The sequence below is a fragment of the Clupea harengus genome, chromosome 24 (genome assembly GCF_900700415.2).
Source record: "Clupea harengus chromosome 24, Ch_v2.0.2, whole genome shotgun sequence".
NCBI classification, from domain to species: domain Eukaryota; kingdom Metazoa; phylum Chordata; class Actinopteri; order Clupeiformes; family Clupeidae; genus Clupea; species Clupea harengus.
Genome location: NC_045175.1, coordinates 11224811 through 11238856, shown reverse-complemented (window position 1 = coordinate 11238856; position 14046 = coordinate 11224811). Strand labels below are relative to the sequence as shown.

At 44.2% G+C, this 14046-nt stretch overlaps 7 protein-coding genes across 7 annotated transcripts; 4 read left to right on the top strand and 3 right to left on the bottom strand.

Moving 5' to 3' along the window:
• Nucleotides 1-266: 266 nt before the first annotated feature.
• LOC116219285 (histone H4) lies at nucleotides 267-675 on the top strand. Its single transcript, XM_031562487.2, has one exon. It carries the CDS (start codon nucleotides 314-316, stop codon nucleotides 623-625), a length of 312 nt encoding a protein of 103 aa, XP_031418347.1. The 5' UTR covers nucleotides 267-313; the 3' UTR covers nucleotides 626-675.
• Nucleotides 676-1527: 852 nt separating this feature from the next.
• LOC105891064 (histone H2B 1/2-like) lies at nucleotides 1528-2052 on the top strand. Its single transcript, XM_012817201.3, has one exon. The coding sequence runs from the start codon at nucleotides 1546-1548 to the stop codon at nucleotides 1918-1920; it is 375 nt and encodes a 124-aa protein (XP_012672655.2). The 5' UTR covers nucleotides 1528-1545; the 3' UTR covers nucleotides 1921-2052.
• An 855-nt stretch (nucleotides 2053-2907) lies between these two features.
• LOC105891062 (histone H2A-like) lies at nucleotides 2908-3461 on the bottom strand. The gene has a single exon (XM_012817199.3). It carries the CDS (start codon nucleotides 3416-3418, stop codon nucleotides 3041-3043), a length of 378 nt encoding a protein of 125 aa, XP_012672653.2. The 5' UTR covers nucleotides 3419-3461; the 3' UTR covers nucleotides 2908-3040.
• Nucleotides 3462-4060: 599 nt separating this feature from the next.
• On the bottom strand, nucleotides 4061-5031 carry LOC105891061 (histone H1-like). Its single transcript, XM_012817197.3, has one exon. It carries the CDS (start codon nucleotides 4990-4992, stop codon nucleotides 4348-4350), a length of 645 nt encoding a protein of 214 aa, XP_012672651.2. The 5' UTR covers nucleotides 4993-5031; the 3' UTR covers nucleotides 4061-4347.
• A 5695-nt stretch (nucleotides 5032-10726) lies between these two features.
• Nucleotides 10727-11139, top strand: LOC105891063 (histone H2A-like). Its single transcript, XM_012817200.2, has one exon. The coding sequence runs from the start codon at nucleotides 10743-10745 to the stop codon at nucleotides 11118-11120; it is 378 nt and encodes a 125-aa protein (XP_012672654.1). The 5' UTR covers nucleotides 10727-10742; the 3' UTR covers nucleotides 11121-11139.
• A 725-nt stretch (nucleotides 11140-11864) lies between these two features.
• Nucleotides 11865-12307, top strand: LOC116219265 (histone H3). The gene has a single exon (XM_031562457.1). The coding sequence runs from the start codon at nucleotides 11872-11874 to the stop codon at nucleotides 12280-12282; it is 411 nt and encodes a 136-aa protein (XP_031418317.1). The 5' UTR covers nucleotides 11865-11871; the 3' UTR covers nucleotides 12283-12307.
• An 806-nt stretch (nucleotides 12308-13113) lies between these two features.
• LOC116219273 (histone H2B 1/2-like) lies at nucleotides 13114-13503 on the bottom strand. Its single transcript, XM_031562472.1, has one exon. The coding sequence runs from the start codon at nucleotides 13486-13488 to the stop codon at nucleotides 13114-13116; it is 375 nt and encodes a 124-aa protein (XP_031418332.1). The 5' UTR covers nucleotides 13489-13503.
• Between the last annotated feature and the right edge of the window lie 543 nt (nucleotides 13504-14046).

Sequence of the window (14046 nt, the reverse complement as noted above, 5' to 3'; positions counted from 1 at the left end):
GCACCGAGTTTTTTAGGACACCTGAAGCAAATCATTTGAAAATGAAATACAATCAAAAGCGCTCTTGTCCTTCGAAATGTATCGAATTGTGTCAACAACTTTTTCAAAGTATCAATCTTGGTGCTACTTTGTTTCAATGGAGGCGGAGTGAAGCGCGTGAGTGGGCGTGTCTTTGTGACCTACTTTACCCAACAGTCAAAGGGGAGTGTCTAGTAGTCTTCACCGACGTCCTCTCATTGAGAATGAGTACGCTCACCGCGAAAAGATTTTGTATATTTTCTGACTCTAACAGAGCTGAAATCAACTCGTCAAAATGTCTGGCAGAGGAAAGGGAGGCAAGGGACTCGGTAAAGGAGGTGCTAAGCGTCATCGCAAGGTTCTCCGTGATAACATCCAGGGAATCACAAAGCCCGCTATCCGTCGCCTGGCTCGCCGTGGTGGTGTGAAGCGTATATCCGGCCTCATCTACGAGGAGACTCGTGGTGTGCTGAAGGTTTTCCTGGAGAACGTGATCCGTGATGCCGTCACCTACACCGAGCACGCCAAGAGAAAGACCGTGACCGCCATGGATGTGGTCTATGCTCTGAAGCGTCAGGGTCGCACTCTGTACGGCTTCGGCGGTTAAAGATTTGATCACGCATTCAAACCGAACCCAAAGGCTCTTTTAAGAGCCACCCAATTTCTTGAAAAAAAGCTGTATCCAAATGTGTTTTAAGCAGACCTTTGAGAGAAAATTACCACTTGATTTTTTTTGATCGCCTGCACAGTTTCGAGTACACTGAAATGCCCGAAACGTTCCCGTCTTTCATCAGCATGTTAAGATTCAGCATATTATGTTCACAATTCATTGCGGAGCACAGCCTATCCTGTATTGGTATAAAATGCGCAATATATTAGACCACAACGAAAACAGTTTCCTCAGTGATTCCCCCCTTGCAAGGATGCGTACAGTGCGACGCCATGAGCGCGCTAAAGAATTACACCATTGTTAATGGTGTAAGGGTATGTTTTTTTTATTTTTTTGATAAAGGTGTCTGCAAAAAAAGACAGGTGTTTTTTCATCCACTTAATGTTTGAATAGATAAAACGCGGACAATTGGTTGATATGGCCTATGCCTCAACTCACAACGACATTTGCGTAAAAATGCCAGAATCTCCCCAACAAGAACTGTCCTCAACGGGAAAAAAATGGATTAAGCAATACAAAGTTTTTTTTGCATAGACATACTTCTTTAGTTTATTATTATTATTATCATACTATTACGAAAAGTGCTGGAGAAGAGACACGGGGGGGGGGGGGGGGGGCAGGGATAAATGAGTGTACTGCTGATCTGTGGGAGGGGTTGGACTTGTCTCACTGACCAGCCCCTTCGCTACAAAGTAACCAACCGTGTCTGTGTGTTTGGTGTTGGAGGGAAATGACGGAGAAATCTGGTCGTGGGAGTCTGAAGTGACGCAGTCAGTCATTTGCATAGAACTTTGTATAAATACGTGGCAACGTTCCTAGGACAGATACATTTTGTTTGAGATAAACAGTAATACATCATGCCAGAACCAGCTAAGCCAGCACCCAAGAAGGGATCCAAGAAAGCAGTGACAAAGGCTGCAGGGAAAGGAGGCAAGAAGCGCCGAAAGACCAGGAAGGAGAGCTATGCCATCTACGTGTACAAGGTGCTGAAGCAGGTCCACCCCGATACCGGTATCTCCTCTAAGGCGATGGGCATCATGAACTCTTTCGTGAACGACATCTTCGAGCGCATCGCTGGGGAGTCTTCCCGCCTGGCTCATTACAACAAGAGGTCCACCATCACCTCCAGGGAGATCCAGACCGCAGTGCGTCTGCTTCTGCCCGGTGAACTGGCCAAGCACGCCGTGTCCGAGGGAACCAAGGCCGTCACCAAGTACACCAGCTCCAAGTAATTCATTGACGCAAATTCAAATACAAAGGCTCTTTTAAGAGCCACCCACTTCATCCTTTGAAAAGCAATTTCAATGTTTTGCGAACTAAACCGTTTAATTTTGACATTGATAGTTCTTGAAACATTCTGACGAGTCATTTAAAAAAAATTACGAAGGTTTTACGAAGGTTTTAATTCTGCAGCTGCATCCGCAGTTCTGCTGTCACTCATCCCTCTGTGCTCTCAACACCGTATATTATGTTTGTAAAAGTCCAAAACAGTATTTTTATTGCAAGAAATTACTTGCAAAATCAGTTCGAAGCGGGTTTTGAGTTGATTTAACATGCAAGCTATAAACCGGAAGTTTAGTCTGCCTCTACAGACCAAATAGTAGCCTTTGATGTTAATGGAAATTGTATGTAACGTGACCATAATGACGTTAAACACTGATTTACATCAACAGGTAATTTGAAAAAGCTTTTGTGAATAGTTAGCTGGTGATTTCGGTTCCTAATTTAGGCGCGCTCCCCACGGACGCGAGGAGCCTACAATCACAGCCTGCGAGTTTACGTCAGGTTGTGTTGACGTCAGGTTGTCTTCGCTGACAACTTCCGAGTGGTGCCTGACATTCAGAGCTCAGCCCCCTAGTATATAATTGCCTTTGTCATTATTCACACAAAAAAATGTCAGTGTAAGACCGAAATAAAACAATACACTTAAATGTGCAATTAGTCAGTACACATATTTTGGTCATTACATTTTTTTTATTGAACGGCACACAATGAACCCATGGTTTGTCGGTTCCCCCAGGAACCCTGACGACAGATCACGCAGCCTTACTATGAAAACAATTGTGATGAAAGATCCCTCAACCCTACTATAAAACACTTGTATAATGTATAATGACTGCACGCCATTAAAAAAAGCGCTACAAGCGGCCATGGCTACTCCCTTGTGTTGTGATCTGATTCATCAAACATTTCACTGCAGGCAAAGAGGGTCGGTTGTCACCGCCCAAATTCAATTTGAGCACGCGAAACACTTTAAATATAAATGCTCAAGAAAACAATTGGAGTGTACTTTTAAAAGGTAGTTGGGCGGCTCTTAAAAGAGCCTTTGTTTGATATTTTGGTGGGACAAATTTACTTGGATTTCTCGGTCTTCTTGGGCAGAAGCACAGCCTGGATGTTGGGCAACACACCACCCTGAGCGATGGTCACTCCGCCGAGCAGTTTGTTCAACTCCTCGTCGTTACGCACAGCCAGCTGCAGATGGCGGGGAATGATACGACTCTTCTTGTTGTCACGGGCAGCGTTGCCGGCCAACTCCAGGATCTCAGCGGTCAGATACTCGAGCACGGCAGCCATGTAGACCGGAGCGCCAGCTCCAACACGATGGGCATAGTTGCCCTTGCGGAGCAGCCTGTGAACACGACCCACGGGGAACTGGAGTCCAGCCCTGGAGGACCGAGTCTTGGCCTTAGCCCTAGCCTTTCCTCCGGTTTTGCCTCTGCCGCTCATCTTAAGGTTTCAATGAGTTCTTCTGGAAGTTAAATGCGGTACGATTTAGAGGGCTGCTTTTTATAGCACACTAGCTCAGTATTACTCGTTGCCTCAGTGGTTAAGGCGAAAATCCTGAGAGCCAATCAACGCGTAGGTCTGTGCGGGATGCCAAAGTGGATTTCCTTCTTCCTTTTAGCGCGTGATTTTCAAAATCAGTGAATATTTTAATGCAAATAGTTAAAACGACACATTTCAGTTTACGTTGCAGCGTGGTTCCCAGATATGTCCGTTTAATAGTCACAATAAACAATCTACAAGGAAGTCCCAGAATCTCCATGTAGTTTTGCGAACACTATTAAAATGGAACAATCTGAAGTGGTTGGGTGCTACAAGCTGGTCTGTTAGATACTTTGTATCGTCTTTGATTAAAAAAAAAAAACATGAGCAGAATGCTGTCAGCCTATTTCTATCATTTTGGGATAACATTAGCTGTATGTAATTAAACAAATAGAAATGAATAGCCTATATTTATGTGGCTTATTAACACCTCGCTGTTTATTTAACATATTCTGTATTCTTTTTTTTATATATTTTATATAGTTTTATGTTTGTAAAAGTACTTAATATGTTTATTGTTTGCATGGAAAATTCCTGGTAGGTGTAAACTTATATTATCTTTCCTTACGGGCCTTCAAACAGGTGAAATGACTATTGTCATACCGTGTGTTCATTGCAATATAACTAAATTGGTTGGCGGTTATTTAGAACCTTGATAGACTTATCATCTTAAAATGAAAATATGGCAAACGCAGAATGAGGTTCAAGCATAAATGACTCATTACCACTACTTTTGTCGGAACAGATGCATTCAAATGATTCTTTTGGGTGGCTCTTAAAAGAGCCTTTTGTATAACGTGGCAACATTGAGAGGGCAGGGCGCGCAAAATTTACTTCTTCTTAGGCGCAGCCCTTTTAGGTTTAGCAGCTTTAGGGGTTGCCGCTTTGGGTTTAGCAGCTTTAGGCTTTGCCGCCTTAGGCTTGGCTGCCTTGACTTTCTTGGGGCTTTTTGCTGCCTTCTTAGGTGTGACGGGCTTTTGGGCCTTCTTAGGACTCTTTGTTACCTTCTTAGGTGTGGCGGGTTTCTTCGCCTTCTTCGGAGACTTCTTGGCGGCCACCGGCTTCTTAGCCACTGCCTTCTTGGGCTTCTTTGCAGCAACCGGTTTCTTCGCCGCTGGCTTCTTGGCTTTGGGTGCTACCTTCTTAACGGGCTTCTTCTTCTCCTCTGCCTGTTTCTTGTTCAGCTTGAAGGAGCCAGAGGCGCCAGTTCCCTTAGTCTGAACCAGCGTTTCCTTAGTAACAAGACTCTTGATGGCTACCTTCACACGAGCGTTGTTCTTTTCCACGTCGTATCCACCAGCCGCCAAAGCCTTCTTAAGCGCAGCCAAAGAAACTCCTTTCTTCTCCTTAGATGCAGAAATAGCTTTGACGATGAGTTCGCCAACACTCGGTCCAGTTCTCTTGGGTCGGGGTGCTGCTTTCTTCTTGGGGGCCTTTGCAGGGGCAGCAGCGGGGGCTGGAGCAGCTTCTGCCATTCTATCTTCTGTCTTGCGGAAGGGCTACAACAGAAGTGTGAGAACAGTTGGAGAGACAGAGTGAATGGTCTCTATTAAAGTCAACATGAGAACCGTTTAGACTCATCCTAAAGAGCTCCGCTTGTCCTGCCTCTGCGAAGGGATCGCTTGTGCTTTCTCCACGCGGGTTCGGTAAAAAATATGAGCGGAGAAACAACATTTACGAATACAAAGTTGACTGTTGAATAGAGCACAGACTATACTTTAAAGAAAACACACATGGGCTTATGATTTCCCTTAATACCTTTTGCAACGAACTGGGAACTGCGTAAGTCAAGAGGGAGATGTGGCAGTCCGTTTAAGTTTCGTGAGGAAAACATGCCCATAAAGACTGTCAAATCGTGCTATGTATCTTCAACAATGTGCCATAGACCCAGATATAAGTCCCAGTAACGCGTGTAAGCAGTGACGGGGTTGTTTATGCGAAACTGTACTTTACTAACGGGAGCTATTTGCACACAGTGAAACACAGTTGACAGACCGTTCAGTTGATCCGACTACCTGGCACAGACACACCATAAGTTCTGTGACATGGAAGACATTTGGAAATGAAAAAAACTTTAAATAACTAGGTGAAAAGATTTGGACTTCAAGACAAAACAACAGTAGTCATTCTTGGCAACACAGTAGACTATCCTTTGCAAAGCCCGTCTCCTGCCTGTGCAGTTACATGTGTATTATGCGGACTTGGGAATGGCTTGGGAAAGGCTTGAATTGGGTGACTGAGACAACGATAAATGTTTGTTTGTTTATTAGTTTTTATTTTGTAATCCCTTACAGTTATTGCATTTTAAAGCCTTTATTTCCATTTCCATACAATTCAATTTAGAGATGTGGTTTGCTTTGCAAATCTCAAAAAAAAAAAGAATACAAAACCACATAAACAAAACACCAAACTTGAGAGCCTGTGCACTTGCGTGCTGCCATCTTGGATCCACCCATGGATGCCTTCACACAAAGCCTATGATTGAAATGTGACAAAAGGACTTGACAACTACATAGTATCTCCTCCCGAGAGACCAGCTCAGGCCAAGTCATACCTCTGGAGCATAAGCTCTGCTGCTTTCCACAAATACAGATAAACTCAGAGTGAGATTTTGGGCAATTTGCAATAATACTGTGGTCTAACTAATTCTAGCCTACAGATGTGCGTGTGTGTGTGTGTGTGTGTTTGTGTTTGTATGTGTGTGTTTGTGTTTGTATGTGTGTGTTTGTGTTTGTATGTGCGTGTTTGTGTGTGTGTGTGTTTGTATGTGCGTGCATGTGTGTATATGTGTGTTTGTATGTGCGTGTTTGTGTGTGTGTGTGCTTGTGTGTGCTTGTATGTGCGTATATACGCTTTTTCACACTTACAGCCTCATTATGCGAAAATTAGTACTGGGCTCCCCCAGTCCATGCAGAGTTGAATTAACTTTTATATCAAAAGTCCTAAATACAGAATCACTTGTACTACTGTCTTCAATACAGATTCATATTTATACCACTGTCCTTAATACAAAAGATACAAAACCGTCAAACGACGATGTCAGAAGCCAAAGAACCACGTCGACAAGCAGAGTAAAGTCATTTTACCTAACCCTAGTTATATTTATTGTTTACATTGAAGGTTAACTAACGTAACAAAAGGAATAACAAAAAGAACGACAAAGGTTTCGTTTTGCTGATATTGTACAAAAATACCAGTAATGTGACGAACATGGAGCAGTTTTCAACTACAAGTGTAATGTAAGGCCAGGCAGAGAGGCCTGTGTGCAGAGAGGCCTGTGTGCGGAGAGGCCTGTGTGCGGAGAGGCCTGTGTGCAGAGAGGCCTGTGTGTAGAGATGAAGGTCAGGTCAGTCAGAGAAGACTACACAGTTTCCACAGGTGCAGGCTTGCAAAGACAGCCAAAGATTAATTAGGAAGATTTTTGCATGAGGGGATGCAGAACTATCCAAGAGCAGGTCAAAGTTCCCGGGAGAGAGCCCCGACATCATCAGCGGGAGGGGTGACACTACTGATAAAGGACACAGCTGTTCTGCATCTTGAAAGGTGCTTTGGCATTTACTGATCAGAATATTCTGATTGGCTGAGCTTGGATAAAATGTATAGGTTTGAGAGAATATTCTGATAGGTTCAAACCTGGATACGTTTTGGGTTTTCAATTGGTTCAGTTTGGATACGTTTTGGGTTTTTGATTGAAAAGGCATAGTGACGAAATATGCTATTTAAAAGTTAGTGCACTGGTTTTAGAGCTCAGAGCTGCTCCATGGACCACCACTCTCAATTTGAATGAAAGTCTGCATGTTGAATAAACTTCAGTTCATCGCATTCGGCCTTCTGACTCTCGTTGAAGTATCAACTCTAGGATTTGAAGGGGTTGTTTTGACTGTTTGTATATTTCCTTGTGGCAATACTGGAGTACTGCAGGAATTCGGAACTCTCAGAGCGCCGACAAGCAGTTGCATCCTCATCTTCACCACCACTGTCACCATTAGGGCTAATGGTGAAAGGCCAAATTAATGTTTCGCTCAATAAAATCAATTAAACAATTTGAATAATTGAAATTGCATCAGTCCACGGCACTGTCCTTAGGACAAAAACGCGTGTAACACATTTCACTCAATCTATAGCCTATAAAAAGTCTGATAGTGACTTGGTTTTCAGTAGGAGATATGGCTGCATTGGCGTTGTTAGAGGATATTTTCAACTGCGCAATAAAAAGAGAAAGGGTTTTTCGTGATCGCGCAGACTTTTTGACACAGGATGATGTATGGCTGATAAGCAGGTACCGCTTGCCAAGAACGGCTCTGTTAGAGCTTTGTGCCCAAATGGGCCCTCATCTACAGAGACGCACCAGATGCAACCAGGCCATACCCGTTTAGGTTCAGGTTTTGTCTGTTCTTTAGTTCCTGGCTACAGGAACGTTCCAACGAGAAATTGGAGACCAGCCGGGTATATCCCAGTCATCATTAAGCAGAATTTCTCCTGATATTCTTCGCGGTATTATCCCTCTATGTCCGCATTTTTTTTTAGATTTCCATACAGTGCCCAGGAACAGCGAAATGTGAAAGAGGATTTCCTGCGTAAAACAGGGTTCCCAATGGCTTCTCACCCGATTGCGCACACTCAGACAGCCTAGGAAGCCCACTTCAATACAGCACGTGCCTGTGCGCGGTCGGTAGTGGAGCGCAGCATAGGCATGCTGAAGGGAAGGTGGCGATGTTTGGATGCATCGAGAGGGAGACTGCTATATGACCCCGAAAAGGTTTGCCAGATCATCCTAGCCTGTTGTGTGCTACACAACATCTGTCTAAGCCATGGCATAGAGCTAAAAGAAGACGTAATGCGCATGGACCAAGATGACCACCCTCCCATCCCAGCTGGCTGGATAACGCACATCACTGCGCTGAGAAGACAGGTTCTGATTCACCAACTATACCAACAGGTAAATAATGTTCACATTTTTTTCAGAATGTTTTATTTAGGCACGTTTGTTCAAAGAACCCTCAATAGCGGAAAGAGTTCAGCAACAACCTCACCAACAGACTCATTCGAGTCCCTTTGTGTCTGAAGGACGGCCTCGGATAATACCCTACCATGATGGATGGAAGAGGAATCTGGTGAATGCCGGCGACACCCTGATGCAAGACGGGCCGAAGAGGAAGCTGGTGATGGCCGGCGAGGCCCCGATGCTGGTGCAGCTGGTGCTGCTACCGCAGATGCGGCTTGTGGTGCTGCTCGTGCCGCAGGTGCGGCCGCTGGTGCTTCGGAGACGTGTCTACTACCATATCACATACTTTGCTTTTGCCATTACGCCACCAGACATTCGAACAATGTTTTGGCCCTGCTCTTCCATCAGCAGAACGTCGATTTCAGCCTCACTATAATTCTTCTTTTTGCGTGTTTCTTTTTTGCTTGCCATTGTCACAGGGAGTTGGTGCATTGAGAATGTGCTCAATTTATATGCTAATTACATTAAGTAGGGGCGTTTTGAAGGCGGAGATTCATTTGCGCACAATTCCACGATCATTTGTGATTTATATCTGAATTTTTTTGTGGGTAAGTTCGTTTTCTCTGAATCACACTTACGATAATTTCAGAAAATGTCTTAGATCAAATGGAGGATGGCTTCTACGCATCATTTTATAAATGAGGCCCTGTGTTTGTGTGTGTGAGTGTGTATCAGTCTGTGTGTGTGTGTGTGTGTGTGTCTGAATGTGTGTATTTGTGTGTGTGTGTTTGTGTGTGCTTGTGTGTGTGTGAGTGTAAGTCTGTGTGTGTGTGAGTGTGTGTGTGTGTGTTTGTTTGTGTGTGTGTGACTGTGCGTCAGTCTGTGTGTGTACGTCTAAGTGTGTTTGTTTGTGTGTGGATGTGTGTGTGAGTGTGTGTCAGTCTTTGTGTGTAAGTGTGTGTCAGTCTGTGTGTTTTATGTGTGTGAGAGTGTGTGTGTGTGAGTGTGTCTCAGTCTTTGTGTGTAAGTGTGTGTCAGTCTGTGTGTTTTATGTGTGTGAGAGTGTGAGTGTATGTCTCTCCGTCTGTCTGTCTGTGAGTGTGTGTGTGTGTGAGTGTGCGTCAGTCTATGTGTGTGTGCACGTGTGTGTGTGTGTGTGTGTGTGTGCCTGTCATACTAGTGTTGCGGAAATTTCATTAGATACATTTGGTCCTCTTCTTTGAGCACGTTCTACTCCTGCTTCAGGTCTTCCTCTTCCTCCACCTTGGCCTCTACCTCTGGCACAGCCTCTGCCTCTTCCTCCTTCTCCTCCTCCTTCGATTCCCCCTCTCACCCTCACTCTTCTTCTTCTGACTCCTTCCATTTCGGTTGAAGACAGATGAACTGACCTGCTGCATTTTTATAGTGCTTAAACCTGTTTGATGTGTCTACAATTAAGCACTCATGTGTTTGCGCGCTTGATGGCTGTGTTTAACCAATTGGCTCATAGGTGTGGTAATTTGACAGTCAGTGCTTTGGAATTGCAAGGAAGTGACATCTTGATATACTTCTGTGTCTAATGCATACAAGTGTGCTTAGTGTTTTGCAAATCACTGTGTGTATTGTTTTGCAAAAAGTGTGAGGTTGACATGTGCTTATAGTGGTGCAAATCTGGGCCTATGTTCGCTCCTTGAGTGTAAGGTTTTTTATAATTGTGTAATACTTTTGATTTGAGTGTTTATCCAATCATAAAAACTGTAATAAATCACACTAAAATATGCTATTCAATTCTATTTGGTATATTACAAACACCTAATGTTATCCCAAAATAATAGAAATAGGCTTGCAGGCAGCGTTCTGTTCAACTTTAATTTTGATAAAAATCGATACAAAGTATCTAACATACTGGCTTGTAGCACCCAACCACTTCAGTTTGCTCCATTTTAGTGTTCGCAAAACTACATAGACTCTGGGACTTCCTGTTTGATTGTTTATTGTGACCATTAAACTGATATCTGGAAACTAAGCTGCAACGTACAACTGGAATTTGTCGTTTTAACTATTTCATGCCTTAAAATATTCAGTGATTTTGGAGATCACGCGATAAAAGAAAGAAGGAAATCCAGCAGGCGCCAAATTGAGGTGACTTTGGCATCCCGCACAGACCTACACGTTGATTGGCTCTCAGTATTCTCCCCTCAACCACTGAGGCAATGAGCAACACTGAACTGGAGTAGAATAAAACTCACCCCTCGATCTCAAAGTTCACCAGTGTAAAGAAGAACCTATAGAAACTTTAAAATGAGCGGCAGAGGCAAAACCGGAGGAAAGGCCAGGGCTAAGGCCAAGACTCGCTCATCCAGGGCTGGACTCCAGTTCCCCGTGGGTCGAGTTCACAGGCTGCTCCGCAAGGGCAACTATGCCCATCGTGTTGGAGCTGGTGCTCCGGTCTACATGGCTGCCGTGCTCGAGTATCTGACCGCTGAGATCCTGGAGTTGGCCGGCAACGCTGCCCGTGACAACAAGAAGAGTCGTATCATTCCCCGCCATCTGCAGCTGGCTGTGCGTAACGACGAGGAGTTGAACAAACTGCTCGGCGGAGTGACCATCGCTCAGGGTGGTGTGCTGCCCAACATCCAGGCTGTGCTTCTGCCCAAGAAGACCGAGAAGTCTAAATAAATGTGTCCCCTGAAATATCACACAAAGGCTCTTTTAAGAGCCACCCAATTACTTTTTTTAAAAGTACATTCCAAATTGCTGAGCTAGTTGTTGGACCCCACACCCACATCTTGTAATTCAGTAGTCAAACTACCTGGCGTTAATATGATTTGAGTATGGACGGTAATAACCGATCCTCTTTGCCTGACATGAAATGATTATGATCCAATCAAAACATTAAGAGCTATGGCCCATTGTTTTGATCGCATGCAGTCACTTTCTTTTAAATTCTGCACATAGTGAGGCTGCGTGATCTGTCGTCAGTGTTCATGGTGCAACAGACCAACCATAGGTTAATTGTGTGCCATACCCATAACGTGATGGTGTGCGGTCTTTCAAACGCAATATTCCAATAATAAAGCCATTAAATGATAGTATGGACATGTCCTGCTTACGAAAATAGATTTTGAAGGCGTAAAAAAAAGTTTGCTGACCAACATATGTGTCTATTCATGTTTACTTCTACATGTGTACTGACTTATTGCATATTTGAGTATATTTCTTGATTTATTTCGGTCCTACACTGAAATATTTTTTGCGAATAATGACAAAGGCAATTATATACTAGGGGGCTGGGCTTTGAATTTCAGGCACCCCTCGGAAGCACATACGATGTCCAATCAGATGAGACAGGGGGCAGGCTGCGATTGTAGGCCTTTAAAAAACCCGCGTCCCGCTTTTTGCTACACTTCAATCCAAAGAAGACATAACAATGGCAAGGACAAAGCAAACTGCTCGCAAATCCACTGGAGGTAAAGCTCCGAGGAAGCAGCTCGCCACCAAGGCTGCGCGTAAAAGCGCACCAGCCACCGGTGGCGTGAAGAAGCCACATCGTTACAGGCCTGGTACCGTGGCTCTGAGAGAGATCCGCCGTTACCAGAAGTCCACTGAGCTGCTGATCCGCAAGCTGCCCTTCCAGCGTCTGGTCAGAGAGATCGCTCAGGACTTCAAGACCGACCTGCGCTTCCAGAGCTCTGCCGTCATGGCTCTTCAGGAGGCCAGCGAGGCTTACCTGGTCGGTCTGTTCGAGGACACCAACCTGTGCGCCATCCACGCCAAGAGAGTCACCATTATGCCCAAGGACATCCAGCTGGCTCGTCGCATCCGTGGGGAGCGTGCTTAAGTTCATTCTTCACTCCAAAAAATCAAAAGGCTCTTTTAAGAGCCGCCAAAACTGTCGATCAAAGCTCTATTTCGTTTTTCCTTAACTGTTAAATTGTAAAGGGTGAAATACACGACGTTACTTTTGTTCCGCACTAGATTCTACTTAGATTCCGTAACCTTTCAAAACAGTTATTTTAATGAACATTTTCTGTAACTGGCTGTGAAAGGGAAAATATAAAATCACATTAGCCAGGTCTTGAATATAAAACATTGCATCCATGGGGAACATGTTTAAATGAATTTTGCAATACAAGCATATTTATCGTTTTCACCACGCTTTAAAACTGTTTACATATAACACTCCACTAATCCTAATGCAACATTCATCTATTATCATTTCAAACATAACTCTGATGTACATGCTCAACGTTCATTTCATGGTGTGTCGAAGCAACATTTCCACTGTGAGTTAGACCTGTGCGTGTTTTTATTTAGTTTTGGGGATTATACACCACTATAATGAATTGACCACCAGCCCAGTCTACGTGCAGTTGAAAATGGTCTGAGACTATCCTGGAGAGGCTTTTAACATTCCCAACTGTATCACCACAACACCGTTTTGCGCGACTTGAGTGCAATCTGACTGGCGACCTAAGATATGTCATCAACATACCTTGTGTGCACACGAATCATGGCCGTTTTAGAAATGTGTCCTTGCAAATATTATATAGAGGATTAAGCAGTTTAAATGAATAGAAATACATAAAAACAAGCATTGGAATGACTTTTCAAAGAATAGGTGGGTGGCTCTTAAAAGAGCCTTTGAGTTAGATTGCGTTAAGATAACGCTCTACTTGGAGCTGGTGTATTTGGTGACGGCCTTGGTTCCCTCAGACACGGCGTGCTTGGCCAGTTCACCGGGCAGAAGCAGACGCACTGCGGTCTGGATCTCCCTGGAGGTGATGGTGGAACGCTTGTTGTAGTGAGCCAGGCGGGAAGACTCCCCAGCGATGCGCTCGAAGATGTCATTCACGAAAGAGTTCATGATGCCCATCGCCTTGGAGGAGATACCGGTATCGGGGTGGACCTGCTTCAGCACCTTGTACACGTAGATGGCATAGCTCTCCTTCCTGGTCTTTCTGCGCTTCTTGCCTCCTTTTCCTGGAGCTTTTGTCACTGCTTTCTTGGATCCCTTCTTGGGTGCTGGCTTTGCTGGCTCAACCATGATGTATTACTGTCTATCTCAAACAGAATGTAACTGCTTCAGAGAGGTTGCCAATTATTTATACAAAGTTCTATGCAAATGAGTGACTGCATCACTTCAGACTCTCGTGACCAGAACACCAAGCACCCAGGCATAGTTGGTCAATTGGTAGCGAAGGGGACGGTCAATGAAACAACTCCAGCCCCACCCACAGATCAGCAGCTACCCGACCCCCCCCCCCCTTCTTTTGTCTCATTCCCCGCACTTTTCGTAGAAATGGAGAAAATCCTACAAAATAGATATATGCTAAAAATATAGATGTACATACATAAATTAGCCTTAGATTGCGTAATGAATTACTTGTTTTTTGTTGTAGAGATTCTGCCATTTTTACGCCAATATAAATGTCAGTTGTGGTATAAGCCCAATGTAATATTAACAGATCAGCAGGTTCCTCATCTACCCGCACTTTTCGGCGAAAGGAGGAAAGAGATAGATATATGTAAATATTACCACTTCACTTCGCGTTTTTGTTGGAGAGATTTAGATTTTTACGCCAATATGAAAGTGAGTTGTAGC

Coding starts and splice junctions, on each gene's coding strand:
- LOC116219285 (XM_031562487.2), top strand. CDS start 314: ATGTCTGGCAGAGGAAAGGGAGGCAAGGGACTCGGTAAAGGAGGTGCT.
- LOC105891064 (XM_012817201.3), top strand. CDS start 1,546: ATGCCAGAACCAGCTAAGCCAGCACCCAAGAAGGGATCCAAGAAAGCA.
- LOC105891062 (XM_012817199.3), bottom strand. CDS start 3,418: ATGAGCGGCAGAGGCAAAACCGGAGGAAAGGCTAGGGCTAAGGCCAAG.
- LOC105891061 (XM_012817197.3), bottom strand. CDS start 4,992: ATGGCAGAAGCTGCTCCAGCCCCCGCTGCTGCCCCTGCAAAGGCCCCC.
- LOC105891063 (XM_012817200.2), top strand. CDS start 10,743: ATGAGCGGCAGAGGCAAAACCGGAGGAAAGGCCAGGGCTAAGGCCAAG.
- LOC116219265 (XM_031562457.1), top strand. CDS start 11,872: ATGGCAAGGACAAAGCAAACTGCTCGCAAATCCACTGGAGGTAAAGCT.
- LOC116219273 (XM_031562472.1), bottom strand. CDS start 13,488: ATGGTTGAGCCAGCAAAGCCAGCACCCAAGAAGGGATCCAAGAAAGCA.